The sequence below is a fragment of the Hypanus sabinus genome, chromosome 1, assembly GCF_030144855.1.
Source record: "Hypanus sabinus isolate sHypSab1 chromosome 1, sHypSab1.hap1, whole genome shotgun sequence".
In the NCBI taxonomy this organism is placed as follows: Eukaryota; Metazoa; Chordata; class Chondrichthyes; order Myliobatiformes; family Dasyatidae; genus Hypanus; species Hypanus sabinus.
The window spans coordinates 188,976,412-188,998,873 of record NC_082706.1 but is presented as its reverse complement, the minus strand read 5'-3'; the positions used below and the strand labels follow the sequence as shown (position 1 = coordinate 188,998,873).

Below are 22,462 nucleotides of genomic sequence, written 5' to 3'. Positions count from 1 at the left end.
TTAACATACAACGTGAAAAGAAGTGGTCCCAACACCAACTCCTGCGGCACACCACTAGTGTCCGGCTGTCAACCAGAAAAGGTCCTCTTTATTCCCACTCTGCCTCCTGCCAGTCAATCAATCTTCTATCCATGTTGTAATGTTTCCTATAAAATCATCTGCTTTTATTTTGTTAAACAGCCTCAAGTGCAGCACTTTGTAAAAGGCATTCTGAAAATCCAAGTAAACAACATCCACTGACTCTCTTTTGTCTATCCTCCTTGTTATTTCCTCAAAGAATTCCAACATATTTGTCAGGCAAGATTTCCCCTTTAGAAAATCCTGCTGACTTCGGCCTATTTTATTTGTGCCTCCAAGTACCCCAGAACCTCATCCTTAATAATAGACTCCAACATCTTTCCAACTATTGAAATCAGCCTAACTGGCTTGTAATTTCCTTTCTTCTGCCTCTCTCCCTTCTTAAAGAGTGGAGTGACACTTGCAATTTTCCAGACATCAGGAACCAATCCATTATCTAGTGATTTGTGAAAGATCATTACCAATACCTCCACAATCTCTTCAGCTGCCTCTTTCAGAACCCTGGGGTGTAGTCCGTCTGGTCCAGGTGACATACCTACCTTCAGCCTTTTCAATTCCCCAAGCACTTTCTCCTTAGTAATAGCAACGACACTCACTTCTGCCCCCTGACACTCCCACATTTTTGACATTCAGCTAGTGACTTCCACAGTGAAGACTGATGCAAAATACCTCCTAAGTTCATCCTCCATTTCTGTGTCCCCCGTTACTACATTTTGTAGAACATGTTCTTCAAAGGGCAATTTACCTTTTACCATCCAGGTTAATATCACTCTGTTCTTGCCATTAATGAATACTGAAAAGTAACACTGGAAGTTAAGCCGTTTCTTGTTATGAATTGTTTCAGGTGAATAATCATTTCTTCTGCATTTTGCGTAACAGATCAGAATGGCTCTTGGAAGGAGACAGCCAACATGTCATCGAGCTACAGCAGCAGTGGCAACTGGAGCTGGGGGGCACCAAGTGACCAGTCAAATCCATCCACCCCATCACCACCTTTATCAGCTGACAGCTTCAAGCCTTTCCGTGCGACCGTCCAGCCAGATGACAGTATTGATGAGGCAGAATCCAGCAACCTGTTGTTTGATGAGCCCATTCCAAGGAAGAGAAAGGCATGTACAAGTTACCACACATTCTTTCTGTCACTTACCTGCTTTGCCCAAACAAAGCGACCAACACAACTTGACAAGCATTACAGGGCAACAGGTCGGAGCCTCTTCCTAACAGTTTAGCACAGATTCTTTGTGGGTTGGAAGCAGTCAGTGGAAATCTAAACATATATTAAACTTATTATAACTTACTAAGTTAAACTTAAACTTGTTAAATATTATAACAATGGTAACTTAGTAATTTCATGCCAATGAGGTCCAAATTGAGTGGGAGACAAGCCCCACTGCGGTGATTGTTCCCAGGGTCAAAGATTCTACTCCTACACTCAAAAGTCACTGTCTTTTTAAACATTCTCAATTCTTCTTTAAACATTTACATAAAGGTCTTCTATTCCTGGACAGAAGTAGTGCAGTCAGTGAGCGTTGGATCTGTTCAGGTGTGAGTGTATCAGTGTATCATTTGCTGCCTGAATTTACACAGCCCCAATCCATACTGTTCAGGAGCCTTGGGACTTTTTGGCTGCTGCTGAAGAAATCTGGGTAAAGTTGCAATCGTTTCTTTAACTCTTGCTCTCCTGTCTTACTGTGCATCTCTTAAGTGCAATTAGCTAGTAGGAAGTAAGAGATTAAGCAGTTGTTTGTCTTTTGTCAGTTGTTAAATGTAGTAAGTGCAGCAACAAGGATTGGTGGTGGATCCTCATCACTCCCTCAACCTTCTCCTCCGGCAGCAAGAGGGAGCCGCACAATTATTTCACTCACTAGGACCAAGATCATCCGCTCAAACAACACACACAAAATGCTGGAGGAAAACGCCAGGTGTGGCAGCATTTATGGACACTTGGCCTATAAGCAGTCAGTACCTCGGGTCAGAACACTTCTGGTCCAAAACACCGGCTGTTCATTTCTCTCTACAGATGTTGCCTCACCTGCTGAGCATTACTCCAGCATGTTATGTGTATTGTTCTAGCAGCTTCAGTCTCTGTTTTAAGACCATCCACTCAGCTGAGTTCCTTTGCCCTTTCTTACTGTAGCCTGAGCCTGAATGCATATCCTCTGGTTCTGCCATTCTCTTCATGCAAAACCACCCTCCACGTGCCTCAACCTGAACTTTTGAATGGAAAATCCTGCAAAATGCAGTGGACGTGGCCCAGTCCATCACGGGTAAAGCCCTCCTCACTGTTCAGCACATCTACACGAAACTTTGCCGCAGGAAAGCAGCATCCATCATCAAGGACCCCCACTACCCATGCAAGCTCTCTTCTCGTCACTGCCATCTGGGTGAAGTTACAGGAGCATCAGTACTCACACCACCAAGTTCAAGGACAGTTTTTACCCCTCAACCATCAGGCTCTTGAACCAAAGGGAATAATTTCACACAGCTTCACTTTCCCCATCATTGAAATGTTCCCACAACCTATCTCCTTTTTATCTCTTTTATCATAGCATTGGAGAGAGATAGGAACAGACAAGGTATTTAATTGGAGTAAGGGGAAATATGAGGCCATCAAGCAGGAACTTAGAAGTGTATATTGGCAACAGATGTTCTCAGGGTAATGTATGGAAGAAATGTGGCAAATGTTCAGGGGATATTTGCATGAAGTTCTGCATAGGTACGTTCCAATGAGACAGGGAAAGGATGGTAGGGTATAGGAACCATGGTGTACAAAGGCTGTTGTAAATCTAGTCAAGAAGAGGAGCTTACGAAAGGTTCAAAAAACTAGATAATATTAGAGATCTAGAATCTAGGTTCTCTAGATCTTCTAGATGAAAGGAAAATCATGTCTGACGAATCTTGTGAAAGGAAAATCATGTCTGACGAATCTGTGAAAGGAAAATCATATCTGACGAATCTTATAGAATTTTTTGAAGATGTAACTAGTAGAGTAGATAGGGGAGAGCCAGTGGATGTGGTATATTTAGATTTTCAAAATGCTTTTGACAGGGTCCCACACAGGAGATTAGTGTGCAAACTTAAAGCACACGGTATTGGGGGTATGGTATTGATGTGGATAGAGAATTGGTTGGCAGACAGGAATCAAAGAGTGGGAGTAAACGGGACCTTTTCAGAATGGCAGGCAGTGACTAGTGGGGTACCGCAAGGCTCAGTGCTGGGACCCCAGTTGTTTACAATATATATTAATGATTTAGACGAGGGAATTAAATGCAGCATCTCCAAGTTTGCGGATGACACGAAGCTGGGCAGTGGTGTTAGCTGTGAGGAGGATGCTAAGAGGATGCAGGGAGACTTGGATAGGTTAGGTGAGTGGACAAATTCATGGCAGATGCAATTTATTGTGGATAAATGTAAGGTTATCCACTTTGGTTGCAAGAACATGAGAAGAGATTATTATCTGAACGGTGGCTGATTAGGAAAAGGGGAGATGCAACGAGACCTGGGTGTCATTGTACACCAGTCATTGAAGGTGGGCATGCAGGTACAGCAGGCGGTGAAAAAGGCAAATGGTATGTTGGCATTCATAGTGTAACTCCCTGGGTCGCCTCAGGCTCGCTCAGCTCGTTCTTGTCTAGGGGGAGCAGCCTTCGGCCCCGCCAAACTGGGTAATCAGCTGGTGTGGATGCTGTGTGATGTCCCCGCCTCGCTCAAAACCAGACAGTACACCATATGCGATTAAATGAGTACAATTTATAAAGGTTACTATAACTAAGTGATTAATAACGATACAATATATATGAAGAGAAAATTAAAGAAAAGGCGCCAAACTTATCAAAGTCCAAACCACTTCGTGCACAACCGTTGGAGCTCAATTACTGAAGTCTTCTGGCCACCATTCGATCCCCTCCGAACTCCTCGACTCGCAGCTCAGGACCCTCCGAACTCCTCGACTCTCCAAACAGCTCAGGACCCTCCGAGTGGTCAACCAAGCACATCTAGCTTCATCCCCCCCCCCCTCGGAGAATCTCCCGGCCTCGGACCCCCCTTTGGGGTCCGATCCTCGCCCAGCTTAGAGCATTGCCTCCTCTCTCTCGACCCCCTCGCGCCGATCTGCCCAAAAGCCCGTCAACAAAAGCTTACAGACTCAGAAGAAAGAACATTAATCCCCATTTGGTTTACAAAAGGAATACCATTCTCGTTATCAGTAAATTAGCATTCCTGCTAGTTAACAAAAGGAAACCCTTTCCCACAGTAAACAGTAACAAAGAGAAAAAAGAAACCCCCTTTACACACTTCCTCCACCAAATAAAAGTCATGTCCTCATGACTACTAAATAACTCGCCACCTTTCCTGCCAACACACCGTAACCCAAGCACAAACAGTGACATCTCCTCCCCACACAGTAACCCTCACGCCCTGTTCCTCAGGCGCTACTTAGGCCAACTATCTGGGAGTTCCCTAACCCTTCTGAGGCCTCCGTACCCCCTCACCTAAACCCTTCAGGCTCGGACACAACTGGGGATACCTTGGGCCCACTACCAACTCCTCTCTCAACCTCTCACTCATGCCCCACACTGCACATAGCTAACCCTCCCCGCTACACCTGACTCAATGAGAGAAGGGCCAAAGGTCTCTTCCTCAATCGAGGGAAAGTCAGCAAAAGGCAGCATGTACCACACATCCAGCACATCATCCATCTAATCTGTATTCTTCCTCATTCCTGTGATCGGTAGCTGCTGTTTGATCTTCTCCAAACGGAAACACGTGGCCTGCACTGCTCCCGCAATCTCTTCAGCCTCCTGTTCAGTATTCACTGCACTTCTCTCCAGCTTTTTCTTCCTCATGACTTCTTCCAGATCAACTTTCAGGTTTTGCACTTCATTTGAACTGTCGATGGTCATCTTCAGGTTCCCTTCAAGCTTCCGCTTCTCTCTTCTGAGATTCGTCTGTAATTTCTTCACCTCTGCAAACTCCCCTCTCCGGGTTCTCAGTTTGCTATTACCCTCAGTCAGACAACTTTCTTCATTCTCTCCAACTTGTAAGTCTTCTGAATGGTTCCAGATCACTTTCTCCAGTCTCTCCGTCTTCATTTCAAACTTGATTCCGTAGAGACAGTCTCTCACGAGCTGCGACCTTCGCCAGCCCTGGCACGTGTCCCGAAAACACTTTAACTCGGTAGTTCTCAGCTGCTCCTGCAACGACCTTACTTCATATTCTTCTGAGGCAAATCCAAATACCAAGAGATCATCCACATACACCAAAACTCCAAACACCTCCACATCCCCTATGGTCTTCCACCTGCCCCGCAGGAAGGTTGCAAGGGCTCCAGATATGCCCTGTGGCATCTTTTCGGACCCGAAGACTCCTAGGGAATTTATAACGGCCGTCTTCTCCTTGTTGGCCCCACTCATTGGGATCTGGCAACATCCACTCCTCAGATCCAGCACCTTAAACCACTTCACACCACTCAGACAGGCCATCGCCTCTCTGGCCCTCAGGGCCATATTCTGGTCACTGACAGTGCGCCTCTTCAACGCAATATAATCCATACACATGCTGCCTACATCTTCCACGGCTGTAGGGGCCAGTCGCCGCAACCTCTCTCTCTCCGAGGTGTCTTCAGCAGTCAACTCCCCTCCCTTGTGGTATTTTGCAGCGTCCACGAAGAGGGTCTCACCCTCAGATACTTCCCCCAGGCCGTACCACCACTGGCTCTTGTTTGAATTCGGTATCAGCCCAATGCTGCTACACACGTCCGCACAAGCAGCTCGAAACCCTGGGTGCATCGACAATGCCTCCAAACAGCGCTCACCCGCCTCCTCCAGGCAGGCTCCCAAGCGCACCAGCAGGATTTTGGTTCTCTCTAGAACAGAAACGCTGCCCGTCTCAACAGGGTCCGGACACATCAGCATTAACGATTCATGAACCTCAGTCTCCTCCACATTTGCCTCTAAGAACTCCATTTTCACTGACCAACAACCGTTGTCTGGATAATCACCGGCACTGGTACCCCGAATCTCCAGTGTCCTCAATGTTGTCAAGGGTAAATGCTTCCAATAATGGTTATAAAACAAACTGTACAGCAACTTAACCGGCGCCCCGGTGCCGAGGATGGCTTTAACTTGACTTCCATCCATCCGTAACAACACCTGTGCGCATGGCCCCTCTAAGCCTTCAGGAATAGGGTCTGTTCCTTTCGGGAGTTCCTTGGTACATTGCTGGGAACGTGCTCCCCCAGAGACCCCAAGCCGTTCCCCCACTGGGCCTCCTCTAAGTTTCCCGACACCTCTCGAATCAACGGAACAACTGATCCCCTTGACAGATCCCCTTGGCACCACAAGCAATTTATCTGCCCCCCTAGGCAAAAAGGGATACCCTAAAAACTTCCCACCAATCTCCTGCCACAGATATAATAAGCCCCCCAGCTGTGGCATTTGACTTCCAGTCGAACCACACGCATTTTCCCACACTTTCCCAGAACTGGCAGCGGTCACTTCGAGGTAATTGCACCTGACAGTTCTAACAAAGTCACCAGCCCGCCTACTCAAACTTTCAACCCGTCCCTGCCGCTTTTCCTCAGCCAAGCACTGCCACTCACCCAACAACTGAGAGGTCCGCTCCGCCCACGCCTCCGCCCCTTTAGGGCTGGACATTATTCCAAAAACCGGGCGGAGCTCACCACTGCTGAAACATCCCAACCTGTCACTCCTCAATTTCCAAACAGTACGGACAACCCATGGTCCCACCACCATTTCGTCAGCACTAGTCGGAACTCGAACAACGACCTCCAGGCTACCAACAGCAACCACCCCACCCATCACACACACAGCGATAACCAGCAATCCCACACCCACAAAGGCACACCAGCTCTTCGCCGCAGACACAATTTAAAGAGGGTGATCACACAGCTTCCACAGAAATCAACCCCGGACGAGCACCCCACAATGTAACTCCCTGGGTCGCCTCAGGCTCGCTCAGCTCGTTCTTGTCTAGGGGGAGCAGCCTTCGGCCCCGCCAAACTGGGTAATCAGCTGGTGTGGATGCTGTGTGATGTCCCCGCCTCGCTCAAAACCAGACAGTACACCATATGCGATTAAATGAGTACAATTTATAAAGGTTACTATAACTAAGTGATTAATAACGATACAATACATATGAAGAGAAAATTAAAGAAAAGGCGCCAAACTTATCAAAGTCCAAACCACTTCGTGCACAACCGTTGGAGCTCAATTACTGAAGTCTTCTGGCCACCATTCGATCCCCTCCGAACTCCTCGACTCGCAGCTCAGGACCCTCCGAACTCCTCGACTCTCCAAACAGCTCAGGACCCTCCGAGTGGTCAACCAAGCACATCTAGCTTCATCCCCCCCCCCTCCTCGGAGAATCTCCCGGCCTCGGACCCCCCTTTGGGGTCCGATCCTCACCCAGCTTAGAGCATTGCCTCCTCTCTCTCGACCCGCTCGCGCCGATCTGCCCAAAAGCCCGTTAACAAAAGCTTACAGACTCAGAAGAAAGAACATTAATCCCCATTTGGTTTACAAAGGAATACCATTCTCGTTATCAGTAAATTAGCATTCCTGCTAGTTAACAAAAGGAAACCCTTTCCCAACAGTAACAAAGAGAGAAAAAAGAAACCCCCTTTACAATAGCAAAAGGATTTGAGTACAGGAGCAGGGAGGTTCTACTGCAGTTGTACAATCCCTTGGTGAGACCGCACCTAGAATATTGTGTGCAGTTTTGGTCCCCTAATCTGAGGAAAGACATTCTTGCCATAGAGAGAGTACAGAGAAGGTTCACCAGATTGATTCCTAGGATGGTAGGACTTTCATATGAAGAAAGACTAGGCTTATACTCACTGGAATTTAGAAGAATGAGGGGGGATCTTATTGAAACGTATAGAATTCTAAAGGGATTGTACATGCTAGATGCAGGAAGATTGTTTCTGATGTTGGGGAAGTCCAGAACGAGGGTCACAGTTTAAGGATAAAGGGGAAGCCTTTTAGGACCGAGATGAGGAAAAACTTCTTCACACAGAGAGTGGTGAATCTGTGGAATTCTCTGCCACAGGAAACAGTTGAGGCCGGTTCATTGGCTATATTTAAGAGGAAGTTAGATATGGCCCTTGTGACTAAAGTGATCGGGGGTATGGAGAGAAAGCAGGTACAGGGTTCTGAGTTGGATGATCAGCCATGATCATACTCAATGGCGGTGCAGGCTCAAAGGGCTGAATGGCCTACTCCTGCACCTATTTTCTATGTTTCTATTATAAGGCTAATAGGAAGCAGCTTAAGAAGGAAATTAGGAGAGCCGGAAGGGACCATGAGAAGGCCTTAGCGGATAGGATTAAGGAAAACCCAAAGGCATTCTACAAGTATGTTCAGAGTTAGTGGATAAGAGGTGAGCGAATAGGACCAATCAAGTGTGACAGTGGAAAAGTGTATATGGAACCAGAGGAGATAGTAGAGGTACTTAATGAGTACTTTGCTTCAGTATTCACGACAGAAAAGGATCTTGGCGATTGTAGGGATGACTTCCAGCTGACTGAAAAGCTTGAGCATATTAAGAAAGAGGATGTGCTGGAGCTTTTAGAAAGCATCAAGTTGTATAAGTCTCCAGGATCAGATAAGATGTATCCCAGGCTACTGTGGGAGGTGAGGGAGGAGATTGCTGAAGCTCTGGCGATGATCTTTGAATCATCAATGGGGACGGGAGTGGTTCCAGAGGATTGGTGTGTTGTAGATGTTGTTCCATTATTCAAGAAAGGGAGTAAAGATAGCCCAGGAACTTACAGATCAGTGAGTCTTACTTCAGTGGTTGGTAAGCTGATGGAGAAGATCCTGAGAGGCAGGATTTATGAACATTTGGAGAGACAAATATGATTAGGAATAGTCAGCATGGCTTTGTCAAAGGCAGGTCGTACCTTACAAGCCTGATTGAACTTTTTGAGGATGTGTCTAAACACATTGATGAAGGTAGAGCAGTAGATGTAGTGTATATGGATTTCAGCAAGGCATTTGATAAGGTACCCCATGCAAGGCTTATTGAGAAAGTAAGGAGGTATGGGATCCAAGGGCACATTTCCTTGTGGGTCCAGAACTGGCTTGCCCACAGAAGGCAGAGAGTGGTTGTAGTTGGGTCATATTCTGCATGGAGGCCAGTGATCAGTGGAGTGCCTCAGGGATCTGTTCTGGGATCCCCTACTCTTTGTGATTTTTATAAATGACCTGGATGAGGAAGTGAAGGGATGGGTTAGTAAGATTGCTGATGACACAAAGGTTAGGGGTGTTGTAGATAGTGTGGAGGGCTGTCAGAGGTTACAGCAGGACATTGATAGGATGCAAAACTGAGTTGAGAAGTGTCAGATGGAGTTCAACCCAGATAACTGTGAGGTGGTTCATTTTGATAGGTCAAATATGATGGTTGAATATAGTATTAATGGTAAGACTCTTGGTAGTGTGGAGGATCAGAGGGATCTTGGGGTCCGAGCTGCTATGCAGGTTGACTCTGTGGTTAAGAAATCATGTGGTGCATTGGCCTTCATCAATCATGGGATTGAGTTTAAGAGCTGAGAGGTAATGTTGCAGCTATATGACACCTTGGGGCACTATGCTCAGTTCCTGTTGCCTCACTACAGGAAGGATGTGGAAACCATAGAAAGGGTACAGAGGAGATTTACAAGGATGTTGCCTAGATTGGGGAGCATGCCTTATGAGAATAGGTTGAGTGAACTCGGCCTTTTGTCCTTGGAGGGTGTATAAGATGATAAGAGGCATTGATCGTGTGGATAGTCAGGTGCTTTTTCCCAGGCTGGAATGGCTAGCACGAGAGGACGTATTTTTAAGGTGCTTGGAAGTGGGTACAGAGGAGACATTGGGGTAAGTTTTTTACACAGAGAGTGGTGAGTGCGTGGAATGGGCTGCCGGCGATAGTGGTGGAGGCGGCTATGATACAGTCTTATAAGAGACTCCTGGATAGGTACATGGAGCTCAGAAAAATAGAGGCTTTTGGTAACCCTAGGTAATTTCTAAGATAATGACGTTCGGCACAGCTTTGTGGGCCAAAGGGCCTGTATTGTGCTGTAGATTTTCTAGGTTTCTCTTCTAACCTATGGACTCACTTTCAAGTACTCTTCATCTCATGTTCTCGATATTTATTGCTTATTTATTTATTATTATTATTTCTTTCTTTTTGTACATACACAGTTTGTTGCCTTTTGCACACTGACTGAATGCCCAAGTTGATGTGGTCTTTCATTTGACTCTATTATGGTTAGTATTCTGTCGTGGATTTATTGAGTGGGCTTGGAAGAAAATTAGTCTCAGCTTGTATATGGTGACATATAGTACTTTGATAATAAATTTACTACAAACCGTTTGAATCTTGAACTTTGGTTTCATGACCCTGTCCTGCTGGCTCCCATCTTCATTGACTCAGTGAGTAATTTCCCCATGTACAATACTGATCATCTTCTCAAAAGCCCCACTTTTTGCCCCTCGGTCAAACCTTTAACATTTTATTTGCCTCTTACGCAATAGTTTGCTTCATATAAGGACCAATTGCCGCATCGCAGCACGTCAAGAGTATAGGATACTTTTATGTTTATTGTCCTCTGTTATATTTTGTTTTACAGAACTCAATGAAAGTTATGTTCAAGTGTTTGTGGAAGAATTGTGGAAAGGTGCTGAGCACTGCTGCAGGGATCCAGAAGCATATTCGTACCATGCACTTGGGGTAAGATTCAAGCCACGGGAAAGGAGTATAATTTTACAGAACTTTTATGGTATGGATATTACTTGCAACATTTTCATTCGGCGAAGTGGGTCAGTCAGTTCCATGTGGCATAAATATCAAATGCAGCAACTTTCTGGCAAGAAGTGAGTTATATCATTGATCCATCATTTGTGAGTTGCAAGTGTAGATATTTTCATTCTAGATTTACTAGGGCAACATGGTAGCGTAGTAGTTAGTGTAACACTTTACAGCGCCAGAGATCAGCGATCAGTGATTAGGGTTCAACTCCTGCTGCTGTCTGTAAGGAACCGGTGACTGTGTGGGCTTCCTCAGGGTGCTCTCGTTTTCTCTCACATTACAAAGATGTAAAGGTTGTGGTTAATAAGTTGTGGGCATGATATATTGGTGGGTGGAAGTACAGCAGCAAGCCTGGTACATATTCGGACTGTGTTGGCTGTTGATGCAAACTACGCATTTCACTGTACATTCCTGAGTTTCAATGTACTTGTGACAAACAAAGCTAATCTTTAAGCTTTATCAAGAAGATGTATCTTGGAGGCCAGACATATTCATAGAGACTCAACAGCAGTTTTTTGTAAGTTTGAAGCATTTTTGGCAGAAGTCTCAGAGCTGATTTTGTAACCATACTTAACACAAGGCAATGTATTAAGGAGGACCAGTTACAAAATTTTGTGAAGGCCTTGGAATTTGGCACTCACTGGAGAAAAGAATTGCATCATTGCACTAACTAGACATGGAGTTGCTGCGAGCGGTTTTAGTTATGGAATACTACTCTGCTGTTAAAATTCGAGAATCTACTGCCTTTCTTTGAAAGGCTGTGCCTCAGTAAGGCGGCATCCATCATTAAGGACCCCCGCCACCCAAGATATGTCCCCTTCTCATTACTACCATCAGGGAGGAGGTGCAGGAGCCTGAAGGTGCACACTCAGCATTTTAGGAACAATTTCTTCATCTCCACCTTTGGATTTCTGAATAGGCCATGGACCCATGTGCACGACCTCACTAGTTTGCTCTCTTTTTGCTCTGATTTATTGTTTTTTTATATTTCTTTTTGTAACTTACAGCTTTTTTTTGTATTGCACTGTACTGGTATGGCAAAACAACAAACTACATGTCAGTGAGAATGAACATGATTCTCGGTTCTGGCCTTTAAGATTGACTATTATTGACTCCAAAGTACAAATCGTGTTAACAGCTAATTGGGTTTCCTCCAGGTAAATTTTCCTCTAATTATAATCATATCTTACCAGAAATTTTCTGTGGAAAACTTAATTGTGTTCAACCTGTAACTTAGCTGCAAATGGGAAAGGTTTGCAGTGAAATTCCATGCCTGTCTGAAGCTCGCAGAGCATGATACAAATAAATACAACAATAAATATAGTGACAAGCACAGAACAACAAAATAGTGTGATTAGAAACGTTGAATTGTTAATAATGGAATAACTGAGGGAGATAGAATTAAGCGTTCAGAACGTGGCAGCACCACTGGTAACAGTGTATGAAAGAGGTGATTGGATCAGAAGTCTGTTAGAGGCAGGGAAGCCCCTGTTCCTAAAGGCTGAATTATACTTCTGCGTCGCATCTACGCCGTAGGTACCGCGTATCCTACGCTGTAGAGTGACGTGCACCTCCCCAGAAAAGTAACTCTCACATCACGGCGACGCAGACCACTACAACTGTGATTGGCCGACTTGGTCGCATCGAATTTCCGGTCGCTTCATCTCTGCCATGTCTGTACACTGTTGCGAAATAGATGAACCAAATCATCACATCTACCTGCCAACGTGTGAAAATGTTTGAAATTCATTTCCTTGTCCATGTCTCTCACAAAGAAACTCAACACAGTGGCATAGAAACCCCACCACCAACTAGCATTTTGGCGTACACCAACGCATGCTCGCTACCGGGTAGAATGACGCAGAAGTGAAAATCAGGGCTACGGCGTAGCCCATACGCACAAGTATAAATCAACCTTTAGTCTGATGGACTGGGCAGTGTTGACCAACCCCTGCAGGTTCCACGAGTCCAGAGCAGTAATGAGGGAATTCTTGATGACAGAACCTGTCCAATGATCATGAATCCCCATTACTTTTGACTTGATTCCTAGAAAATCAGGTGGCGTCAAGAAGCAGACTCGAGCTTGTATGTCAGTGGCCTAATTAGAACTGAAAAATGTTACAGGGTTGCGGATTGTTAGCAAGTACTCACAAAAGATTGCCTTCTTTTACACATTGGTTATTTGTCAGTCTTTGTGTGTAGCTTTTCATTGATTCCATTGTAATTCTTTGTTCTACTGTGATTGCCTGCAGGAAAAGGAGTCTCAGGATAGTATATGGTGATATCTACATACTTTGATAATAACTTTAATGTAAACTTTGAAATAAAAACTTTGGGAAGAAGAAGGGGAGGTGTAGGACAGGGTAGGGAGACAGGCAGTTGAGGTGATAGTTTGGAGTGAGGGAAAGAAGCAGGGCTGTGTTATGACGGAATTATTCTCTAGGTTTACGTGTGAGCAGTATCAGAATCAGGTTTAATGTCACCAGCCTATGTCATGAAATTTATTAGCTATGCAGTTACAATGCAAAACATGAGAAAAGATGTGGAAATAAACTGTAATGGTACGTTAAAAGTGAATAGTCAGTTACGGAAAGAGAAACTCCCTAACTGTGGAACCATCACCATGGAGGAGAGATATTAGACGGATAGAATAATTTCTCCAGCTCACTAGAAGCTAACCACATACAAATTAAACTGCTACCTGTTAATAATGGTGGTTTCCTGAAAATATATCTGATACGATAGTAAATTTTAATAAGTAAACAGTTTTAAAAATATATTGCACATCTACATTTACAGTGCAAATTAATCTATAATCTTTTTAGATTGTAACAATAGCTCTCTTTATTGCAAGATTATAGATAAATTCTTTCAACTAAATAAAAGATGTAATTCATTAAAGTAATTATTTAGATTGTAAGTCTGAAAATGAATGCTATATTTTTAGCCTGTCTGTATCGGTTCATTAACAGTAGGATATGTCAGAAAGTGGAATGTAAAGATCAATAAAATGTTAGAACTTTGCAGTGAAAATATATTCAAGTTCTGTAGGTTCTATTAAATAAGGTTACACGTCTTTTAACTCAGATTGAGTTTTATGACAATAGATGCAAATCTACAAATCTGTAAGCCCTTTGATTAAAAAATGATCAAAGAGTTTTTGAGGTAGTTGCTAAGTAGTCCCATTTACTCAACAAGAAAGAACTGAACCCCTGTTTTCACCTGTAAGTACCCTCTATTAGTTTAATTATCTATCAGCCTTTACCTATCGTTGGCTTCCTAAAGTGTTCCAAAAATGAAAGCTAAATTAAACAAAACCCCAGCTCCTCGGTCTGGTTATGTTGTGACCCTTAGAACTCAATATTCAACAATTTCAGAAAATGATTTTCCTGTTCCTTTCCACAGAGCCCGAGTCATGGTGAAGGGTCTCGGCCCGAAACATCAACTCTTTATTCCTTTCCATAGAAGCTGACTGAAGCGCTGAGTTCCTCCAGTATCTCGTGTGTGTTACTCTGGATTTCCAGCATCTACAGAATCTCTTGTGTTTACGAGTTGCTGGATATTTCACTTTCACTGTGTTTCTTTTCTCTCCAGTTTCTAACTGCCGGTGTTTAAAGTTGACAACCTTAATCTGCATTCCCTCTCTTCTCCATTCCTCCGGTGTAGAATGAGCTGCCAGTGCAAATGGAGCATGCAGGGTTAATTTCAACATTTAGGAGAAGTTTGGATATATGCATGGATGGGAAGGAAATGGACGGCTATGGTCTGGGTGCAGGCCAAGGGACTGGGCAGATTAATGGTTCACCATGGACTAATGGGCTGAATGGTCAGTTTCTTTGCTGCACTGTTCTATGACTCCCTCCTTTTGAAGTTTTAAGACATACTTGTTTTTCCTTGCACTGAAATGTGGAGTAATTTTTCCCTCTCCCTCTCCCCCTCCCCTCCCCCTCTCTCCCCTTTCCCTCTCTTTCTGTCATGTGGTTTGGATATGGCCCAAGTGCGGAGAAGAGAGACACTGAAGCAGGTCGATAGTTCACAGACTTTAATGCGAACAGTGTTAAAGGGAAAAGAAAACAATAAACACTAGGCCAAACAGGGCTGTTGACTAAAACTCTCAAATGGAAGACGAAGCCTACACTGCGACTGAAAAGATCAACTAAGAATAGAACGGATACCGCTAGTCGTCAGAGTCAGTTAACTCGACAGTCCAATTTCTCAGGCAAGGCAGAATGCAGGCAGTGAAGCGTTGCTGAGCCCGTGTCCAAATCTCGACAAATACTACGACGGAATGAATGGAGTTGAATGCTATCACAGTGAAATAATAATTAGCTGATGCATGCATATTCACGAGCGCAATTGCCGTATCTGGTGCGCTGCCGAATCTGTGGTTGTGACATTTTCTCTTCCCTTTCTTCCCCCTTTCTCTCTCTTTCTTCTGCCTCTCCCTCCCTTCCCTCTTTTTCTCTCTTCCCTGTCTCTTACTTCCCCTCTCTTCCTCTCCCCGAGGATGTTGCCTCACCTACTGAGTTCTTGTCACTTTCTATCGACTAATTTTATTTCAGATCCCCAGCATATGCAGTTTTGTTTTGCTCCAATAAACGTTTCTTGGTGACCTCATCAAGATAAACAAATGACCTTTCATTCCATTTACACTTCTTCACTGAGCTGACCAAAAGATCATTTTCATGGGAGATCATTTTCAAAAGATCATTTTCAACTTCTTCTGTTGAAATATCACCAACCTATTGTGTCAGTTGAGTTCAGTCCTACTGAGGTGAATTCAGGATCCAGCTGGAGTGAAAAGAACAAAGAACATAAAACTTTTCAGCACAGTTGTGTCAACCTTTTAACCTACTCTAAGACCAATCTAACTCTTCCCTCCCACGTAGGCCTCCGTTTTTCTTTCGTCCATGTGCCTTTCTGAGGGGCTCTTAAATGCCTCCGATGTATCTTCCACTACCAACCTCGCTTGGCAGCATGTTTCTCGCATCTACCACTGTGTGGAAAAACCTACAGTACCTCCGATGCCCCCACTACACTTCCCTCCAATCTACTTAAAATTATAACCCCTCATAATAACCATTCCTGCATTGGGAAAATGTTTCTGGCTGTCCACTCCATCTATGCCTCTTATCACCTTGACCTCTATCAAGTCACCTCTAATCCTCCTTCACTTCAGGGAGAAAAAGCCCAAGTTCACTCAACCTATCCTCATAAGACACGCTCTCTAATCCAGACAGCATCCTGGTAAATCTCCTCTGCGTCCTCCCTATAGCTTCCACATCCTTTCTATAATGAGATACAGACAGACAGACATACTTTATTGATCCCGAGGGAAATTGGGTTTTGTTACAGTTGCACCAGTCAAGAATAGTGTAGAAATATAGCAATATAAAACCATAAATAATTAGCTAATAATAAGTAAATTATTCCAAGTGGAAATAAGTCCAGGACCAGCCTATTGGCTCAGGGTGTCTGACACTCCGAGGGAGGAGTTGTAAAGTTTGATGGCCACAGGCAGGAGTGACTTCCTATGACGCTCAGTGTTGTATCTCGGTGGAATGAGTCTCTGGTGGAATGTACTCCTGTGCCTAACAAGTACATTATGGAGTGGATGGGAGACATTGTCCAAGATAGCATGCAGATTGGACAGCATCCTCTTTTCAGACACCGCTGTCAGAGAGTCCAGTTCCACCCCCACAACATCACTGACCTTACTAATGACTATGTTGATCCTGTTCGTGTCTGCTACCCTCAGCCTGCTGCCCCAGCACACAACAGCAAACATGATAGCACTGGCCACCACAAACTCATAGAACATCCTCAGCATCGTCCGGCAGATGTTAAAGGACCTCAGTCTCCTCAGGAAGTAGAGACAGCTCTGACCCTTCTTGTAGACAAGATGACCAGAACTGAGCACAATATTTCTGAACAGAGCTGTATAGAGTTGCAACTTCGCAGCTCTTGAACTCAATCCCCTGACTAACGAAGGCCAGCACACCACACACCTTCTTAACCATCCAGTCAACTTGTGCGGCAGCTTTGAGGGAGCTGTAGACATTGACTCCAAGATCCCTCTGTTCCTCCACACTGCTCTTAACCTTGCATTTGGCCTCCAAGTGCAGGTTTCCAAAGTGAATCAGTTCACACTTCCCTGGGTTGAACACCCATCTGCCACTTCCCAGCCCAGCTCTGCATGCTGTCAATGCCCCATTGTAGCCTCTTTTTCTCTATGCAGGCCCTATAATAACGTGAAATGAAAATTGTTGCCGGAATTTTTGTCCCGTCATTAATAGGTGCTGGTAGCAAATGTCAAGAAATGCGGTCATGTTGTTGGAAAGTCTGTATTGATAGTGAAAACAAAGCCAAGCGTTCTGTAGCACTAATAGGCAAGAGTGCCTACTGCTTTGTATGATTTGTGTTGAACTTACTTTACAATCAGCGCTGGACGTTAAGTGGCTTTTTATTTTCTCCCAACAGACGTAACGTAGATTCAGATTGCAGTGATGGTGAAGAGGACTTCTATTACCAGGAGATCAAACTGAACACGGATTCTGTAGCTGAGGGTTTGGGCAGCCTGTCTCCAGTGTCGCCATCGGTGTCGTCACCACCTACGCTCTCAAGCTCGGATTCAGGACGATCTGAAACCAGCGTCACCAGAACCGAGGCCAAAACCTCCACCCCTCTCAGTCGGTCAGCGCCAACCTGCCTCTACCTCGTCCACACTGACCACGCTTATCAGGTAACAAGGTGTAGCTTGGGATGGTTCGCTTAACTTGCAAAAGTTTTAATGATTAAATGCAAGAAAAAAACTACCAAAGTTAAAGGATAGTGCATACTTTGTGGTCCATGGGTTTTGGATGAGATGTCAGATTGAGTTCAGACTGTTAAGAGGTCTGGGTGTGCTATTCTCACTGTCTCTTAGGTGAGCAGGGGAACTTCCCCTGGAGTTGGACCAATACTCATCCTTCAGTCAGAATGAATAGAAAACTGTGCTCATTATCACTTTAATATTCCTACAGGCTGCCTGTGCAGAACTTTACTGCAATATTTTAATTATTAATAACTGATTCAAAAAGGATATCAGTAGCTATAAGATGCTTTGGAACCTCCTAAGATAATAACAGGGGCTACGTAAATGATTCTTTTATTTAGCACTCCCAATACAAACTGGATGTAGTAAAAGATAGATTTTAGAAACTCAGCATGCGAGCAGGTGAGTCGTTTATAATTCAAATATTTTCTTCCTCAAATGGACTGAATCTCTTTATCCGAAACGGTCGACTCCTTGCCTCATCTGTTGAGACATACACTGTAGAGGGAGGCCTCTCGGCCCATCATTCCATGCTGCCCATTGATTCCAATCCAGTTTTGTTATCCACACATACCCAGCAATTCCCTCAGATTCCTGTGCTCTCCTACTAGCTGTTTGCAATTTATCATGGCCAGTCAACCTACTAACTTACATCATTTTGGGCTGTGGAAGGAAACGGGAGAGCCTGAAGGAAGCCCTTGGGGTGAATGTACAAACACCATGGGAGACCAGGATGGAACCTGAGTCACTGATACTGTGAGGAGGCACCTCTGTTTCATCCCTCTTAAGTTCGATTATTACCATAAACATTAAGCCAGTTGGAATTTAGAGAGAATAATTTGACTTCTTTTTTTAAACTGGGTGATATAAAATTTGTATAAATCTGCTGTATACACTACTCGTGTTGATGTTAGCACCTTTCATCCTGGGGCACTCCACTCCGGACTGCTGGATTGAAACTTCTGCTGAAGCCTTTAGAACTGCAATGCACTGCACAATGTAAGTAATGTTAATGATAAATCTCTTGTGCTTATGTTAATGATAATATTAGCAGAACAAAAGTACTTGCCAACAGGAAAAGGGCCCAAACAGGTTTCTTTTCAGCTACTGACCCTCTCTTCCTGCTTGGTTCCCGTTCAGTCCCTTAATTAGAGAATGGATCTGTTTTAAAACCTGCACCATTTTAAAATCTAATTCCAAGCATCCTGTGAGATTTATTCTATGACCTATGTATGAAAATTAGGTTATTCGTTGTGACTTTCTCTATTATGATCGATTGACTGCCCTTGTATCTGAGCAAGGCGGAACAGTAGCAGCTAGCATAGTGCTTTGCACTGCCAACAGTCCCACTGCTGCCTGTAAGGAGTCTTTACATTCCCCCTGTGTGGGTTTGTCTGGGTGCTATGTTGCCTCCAGAAGCATGGTGACACTTAAGGGCTGTGTTAATCATTGACACAAACAACGCATTTCACTGTATGTTCCAATGTTTTGAAGTACATGTGACAAATGAAGCTGATCTTTATCTTTAAACTTTGTCTTTTTATATCTCTTGTTGTATCTAAAAAGCTGGCCTGGATTAACTTCACTTTTTTGAAAACCATCATTATAACACCACGGAGGACTCTCATATCCAAAACAATTCTGTGGTAATCCCTCATAAATCTGTGCTAGCACAGGTCATCCAGCTGTCTTCTAAACTGCTTGAAGGATAATTGCCTAGAAACGGTATGCCATGTGATAAAGTTTCAGTGAAAAATGTTGACAGTAGTTGTGAGTTAAAGGCAGGTTTTTCAGTCAAGGCCATCTGTGTGCCTGAGGTTCTCATGTGTGGAAGACCTAGATAAGCTCAACAACTGGCAACTTTGAGCCATTTAGGTAGAAGTGGATATTGGTAGTGCTGTGATACCTGCCTAGTGTGACTCTAATGCTACTGCCTGGGGCAGGTTCTATCCATAGATAGGAACCCTTATAGGCTTCATCCAGCATTCCTCCTGCCCCCTCACTCCATCACTTCCACTGAAGTCTGTGACTCCTTCTTAACTCCCCTCCCTCCACATATTATCAATTGATCGTCCATTTGAATTGAAGCCTAAATTAATATCAATTGAAACCTAAAACATCTCCTCCTCCCCTCCACCCAAAGACTTCTGGTCTTTCAGTAACCATGGCTGACAGCAGCCAAGGTAGCTGAGACAGAAATGGTATAAAAATTGTAAATCTGGGTCCCAGTTTCCTTTTTGCACAAGTCTGCCACCTCTTTCTAACATGTCTTCCAACTATCAATATCAGTAAGTTTGAAAGAGTACAGAGAAAATTAACAAGCATGTTGCCGGGATTTGAGGATTTTAGTTACAGAAATGTTGAATAAGTTAAGATATTTCCCCCCCCCCCCAGAGGGAATGAGAATGAGAGCAGATTTGATAGTGGTATACAAAATTATGAGGTAAATGCGAGCAGTTTTTTCTCCCCCATTGAAATTGGGTGAGACGAGAACTAGAGGGTGAAAGGTAAAATATTTAAGCAGAAACTGATGGGGTACTTCTCCACCTAAAGCATGGTGCAAGTGTTGAACGAGCTGCCAGTGGAAGTGGTGGATTTCGAGATTTAAGGGAAATTGAATAAGTACACGGGCCAGGGGTGGGATGGAGGGCTGAGGCCCTGGTGTGGGTCGGTGGCACCAGGCAGAATAACAGTTCGGCACAGGCGAGGTGAGCCAAAGTGCCTCTGTCCGTGCTGTAGTACTGTATGACTATCTGAATGAGGTTACGGCCAAACATAGGGCAGACAGCAAGCTGACGACTCACCACTAATATGCATTCCTTTTAAGCAAGGGGTTCATCCATAATAACCAAAACACAGAGCTCCTCTCTATACATCTGAGATGCTTTTGCTTTGTGTTTGTGTTGCAGTTCCTGTAGTGCATTTTCATGTAGAGATAAAACCCTCATTCAGCTGGGTCTTATGAAGGCAGATCTCCCCATCAACTTCCTTTTATGAGCCTGGGGTTAGTTGCATGCCTGTGACCAGTCAGAAGCGGGCAGCAATAGTACATGTCTTGCAGAGTACTTTTAACCCGTCCTGATATGTGAACATTAAGCTGTAGTTATTTATTTATTGATTGATTGATTAATTAGTACAGCGCAGAGGAGGCCACGCTACCCAGCAACCCCCAGTTCAACCCTTGCCTAATCACAGGACAATGTGCAATGGCCGAATAACCTACCAACCAGTCCATCTTTGGACTGTAGGAAGAAACTGGAGCAGCCGGAGGAAACCCACACGGTCATGGGGGAGAACGTACAAACTCCTTACAGGCAGCGGTGAGAATTGAACCTGGGTCGCTGGTCCTGTAAAGTGCTGTGCTACCATGCCGCCCTTGTTTGTCCCTAGTGGTGCTTCATGAGACAAGAGGATTGTATTTACAGACTAAACCACCTATGTGGTGATTAGTTTATTCCATAGTCAGAAGAATATAGCAGGTGTTTTCCAAGTATAACTCTGATCTAGAAATACTTGGTCTACTGGATTCAGCAGTGAAAGCTAGACAGAACCTTTTTTGAGTGTTAGTCATGGCAGATTTCTGTAGCACTGAGGACCAAAGCATTGTATAGTTTAGATCAGGCCATGTCCACTTGGTGTTCCAGACTTACTGTGTAAGCTGCACCACTGCAGGGTAAGCATATGAAACAGGCAAGTCAGGATCTCACTTAGGGTTGTCTGAAAGGTTAGAATTCTTTTTTTTAAAGATTAGCTTTATTTGTCAAATGTACATCAAAAGATAGAGTGAAATGCATAGTTTGTGTCAAATCACATCAGCAAGGATTGTATTGGGCAACATACAAGCGTTGCCACACTTCCAGCTTCAACATAGCGTGGCCACAACTCACCAACCCTAACCGTATGTCGGTGGACTGTGGGAGGAAACCAGAGCACCTGGAGGAAACCCACACAGTCACGGGGAGAATGTATAAACTGCTTACAGCCAGTGGAGGGAACTGAAGCCCGGTCCTACAGCCGGGACTGTAAAGCTACCGTGGTCACAGTAAGATGGGCCTGCGTTTAGGATGACCAGCTTAGCCTTTAGAATGATCATTGGTTTTTGAGTTGATAAGGTGTAAGCAAGGTCAGGATCATGTTGGAGTAGACCATCAGGCAGATCGTGGCCAGTTATTGGGAGTGAAAGTCAGGCTTGTCACTAGTGAGAGGAGGAGATGGAGGTTGTGACCAGAATTGATTGTTGGGGTATTGGACTACAGCATTGTGAGATACAGGTACCTAACTTAGGGGCCTACCGGTACTGGGTTCCCAGTTCCCAGTGACAAACTGCATGGGTTAAATATTCCTCAGACCACCACTGGCTTTTGCCCTCAAATGCAGCTGAAGAATGTCCTCGTGCATCACTTGTCTATGCCACAAGCGATGGGAAATCCAAAAAGTCACATCCAGATAAGCATTGCTGACTATTGGATGACATTGTGCATATTCAAAGGTCAAAAGTCAAAGTTTAAAGTAAAGTACATATATGTCACCATATACAACCCTGAAATTCAGTTTCTTGCCGGCATACTCAATAAATCCATAATAGAATAACAAGGATAATAGAATCAATGAAAGACCGCAACAACTGGGTGTTCAACCAGTGTGTAAAAGACAAATACAAAAAGAAAGAAATGATAGTAATGAATAAATAAGCAATAAATATTGAGAACATGAGATGAAGAGTGCTTGAAAGTGAATCCATAGGTTGTGGGAACATTTCAA

General features: G+C 44.2%; 1 protein-coding gene across 3 annotated transcripts in view; it reads left to right on the top strand.

The window, feature by feature from the left end:
- Positions 1-22,462, top strand: part of znf704 (zinc finger protein 704) — a 209,421-nt gene that overhangs the window by 154,119 nt on the left and 32,840 nt on the right. For all 3 annotated transcript variants that reach the window (XM_059983553.1, XM_059983548.1, XM_059983559.1), the window contains exons 4-6: positions 958-1,187; positions 10,709-10,809; positions 17,368-17,629. In XM_059983553.1, the coding sequence (XP_059839536.1) occupies positions 958-1,187; positions 10,709-10,809; positions 17,368-17,629 (593 nt within the window). The remainder of the gene's footprint in view (positions 1-957; positions 1,188-10,708; positions 10,810-17,367; positions 17,630-22,462) is intronic.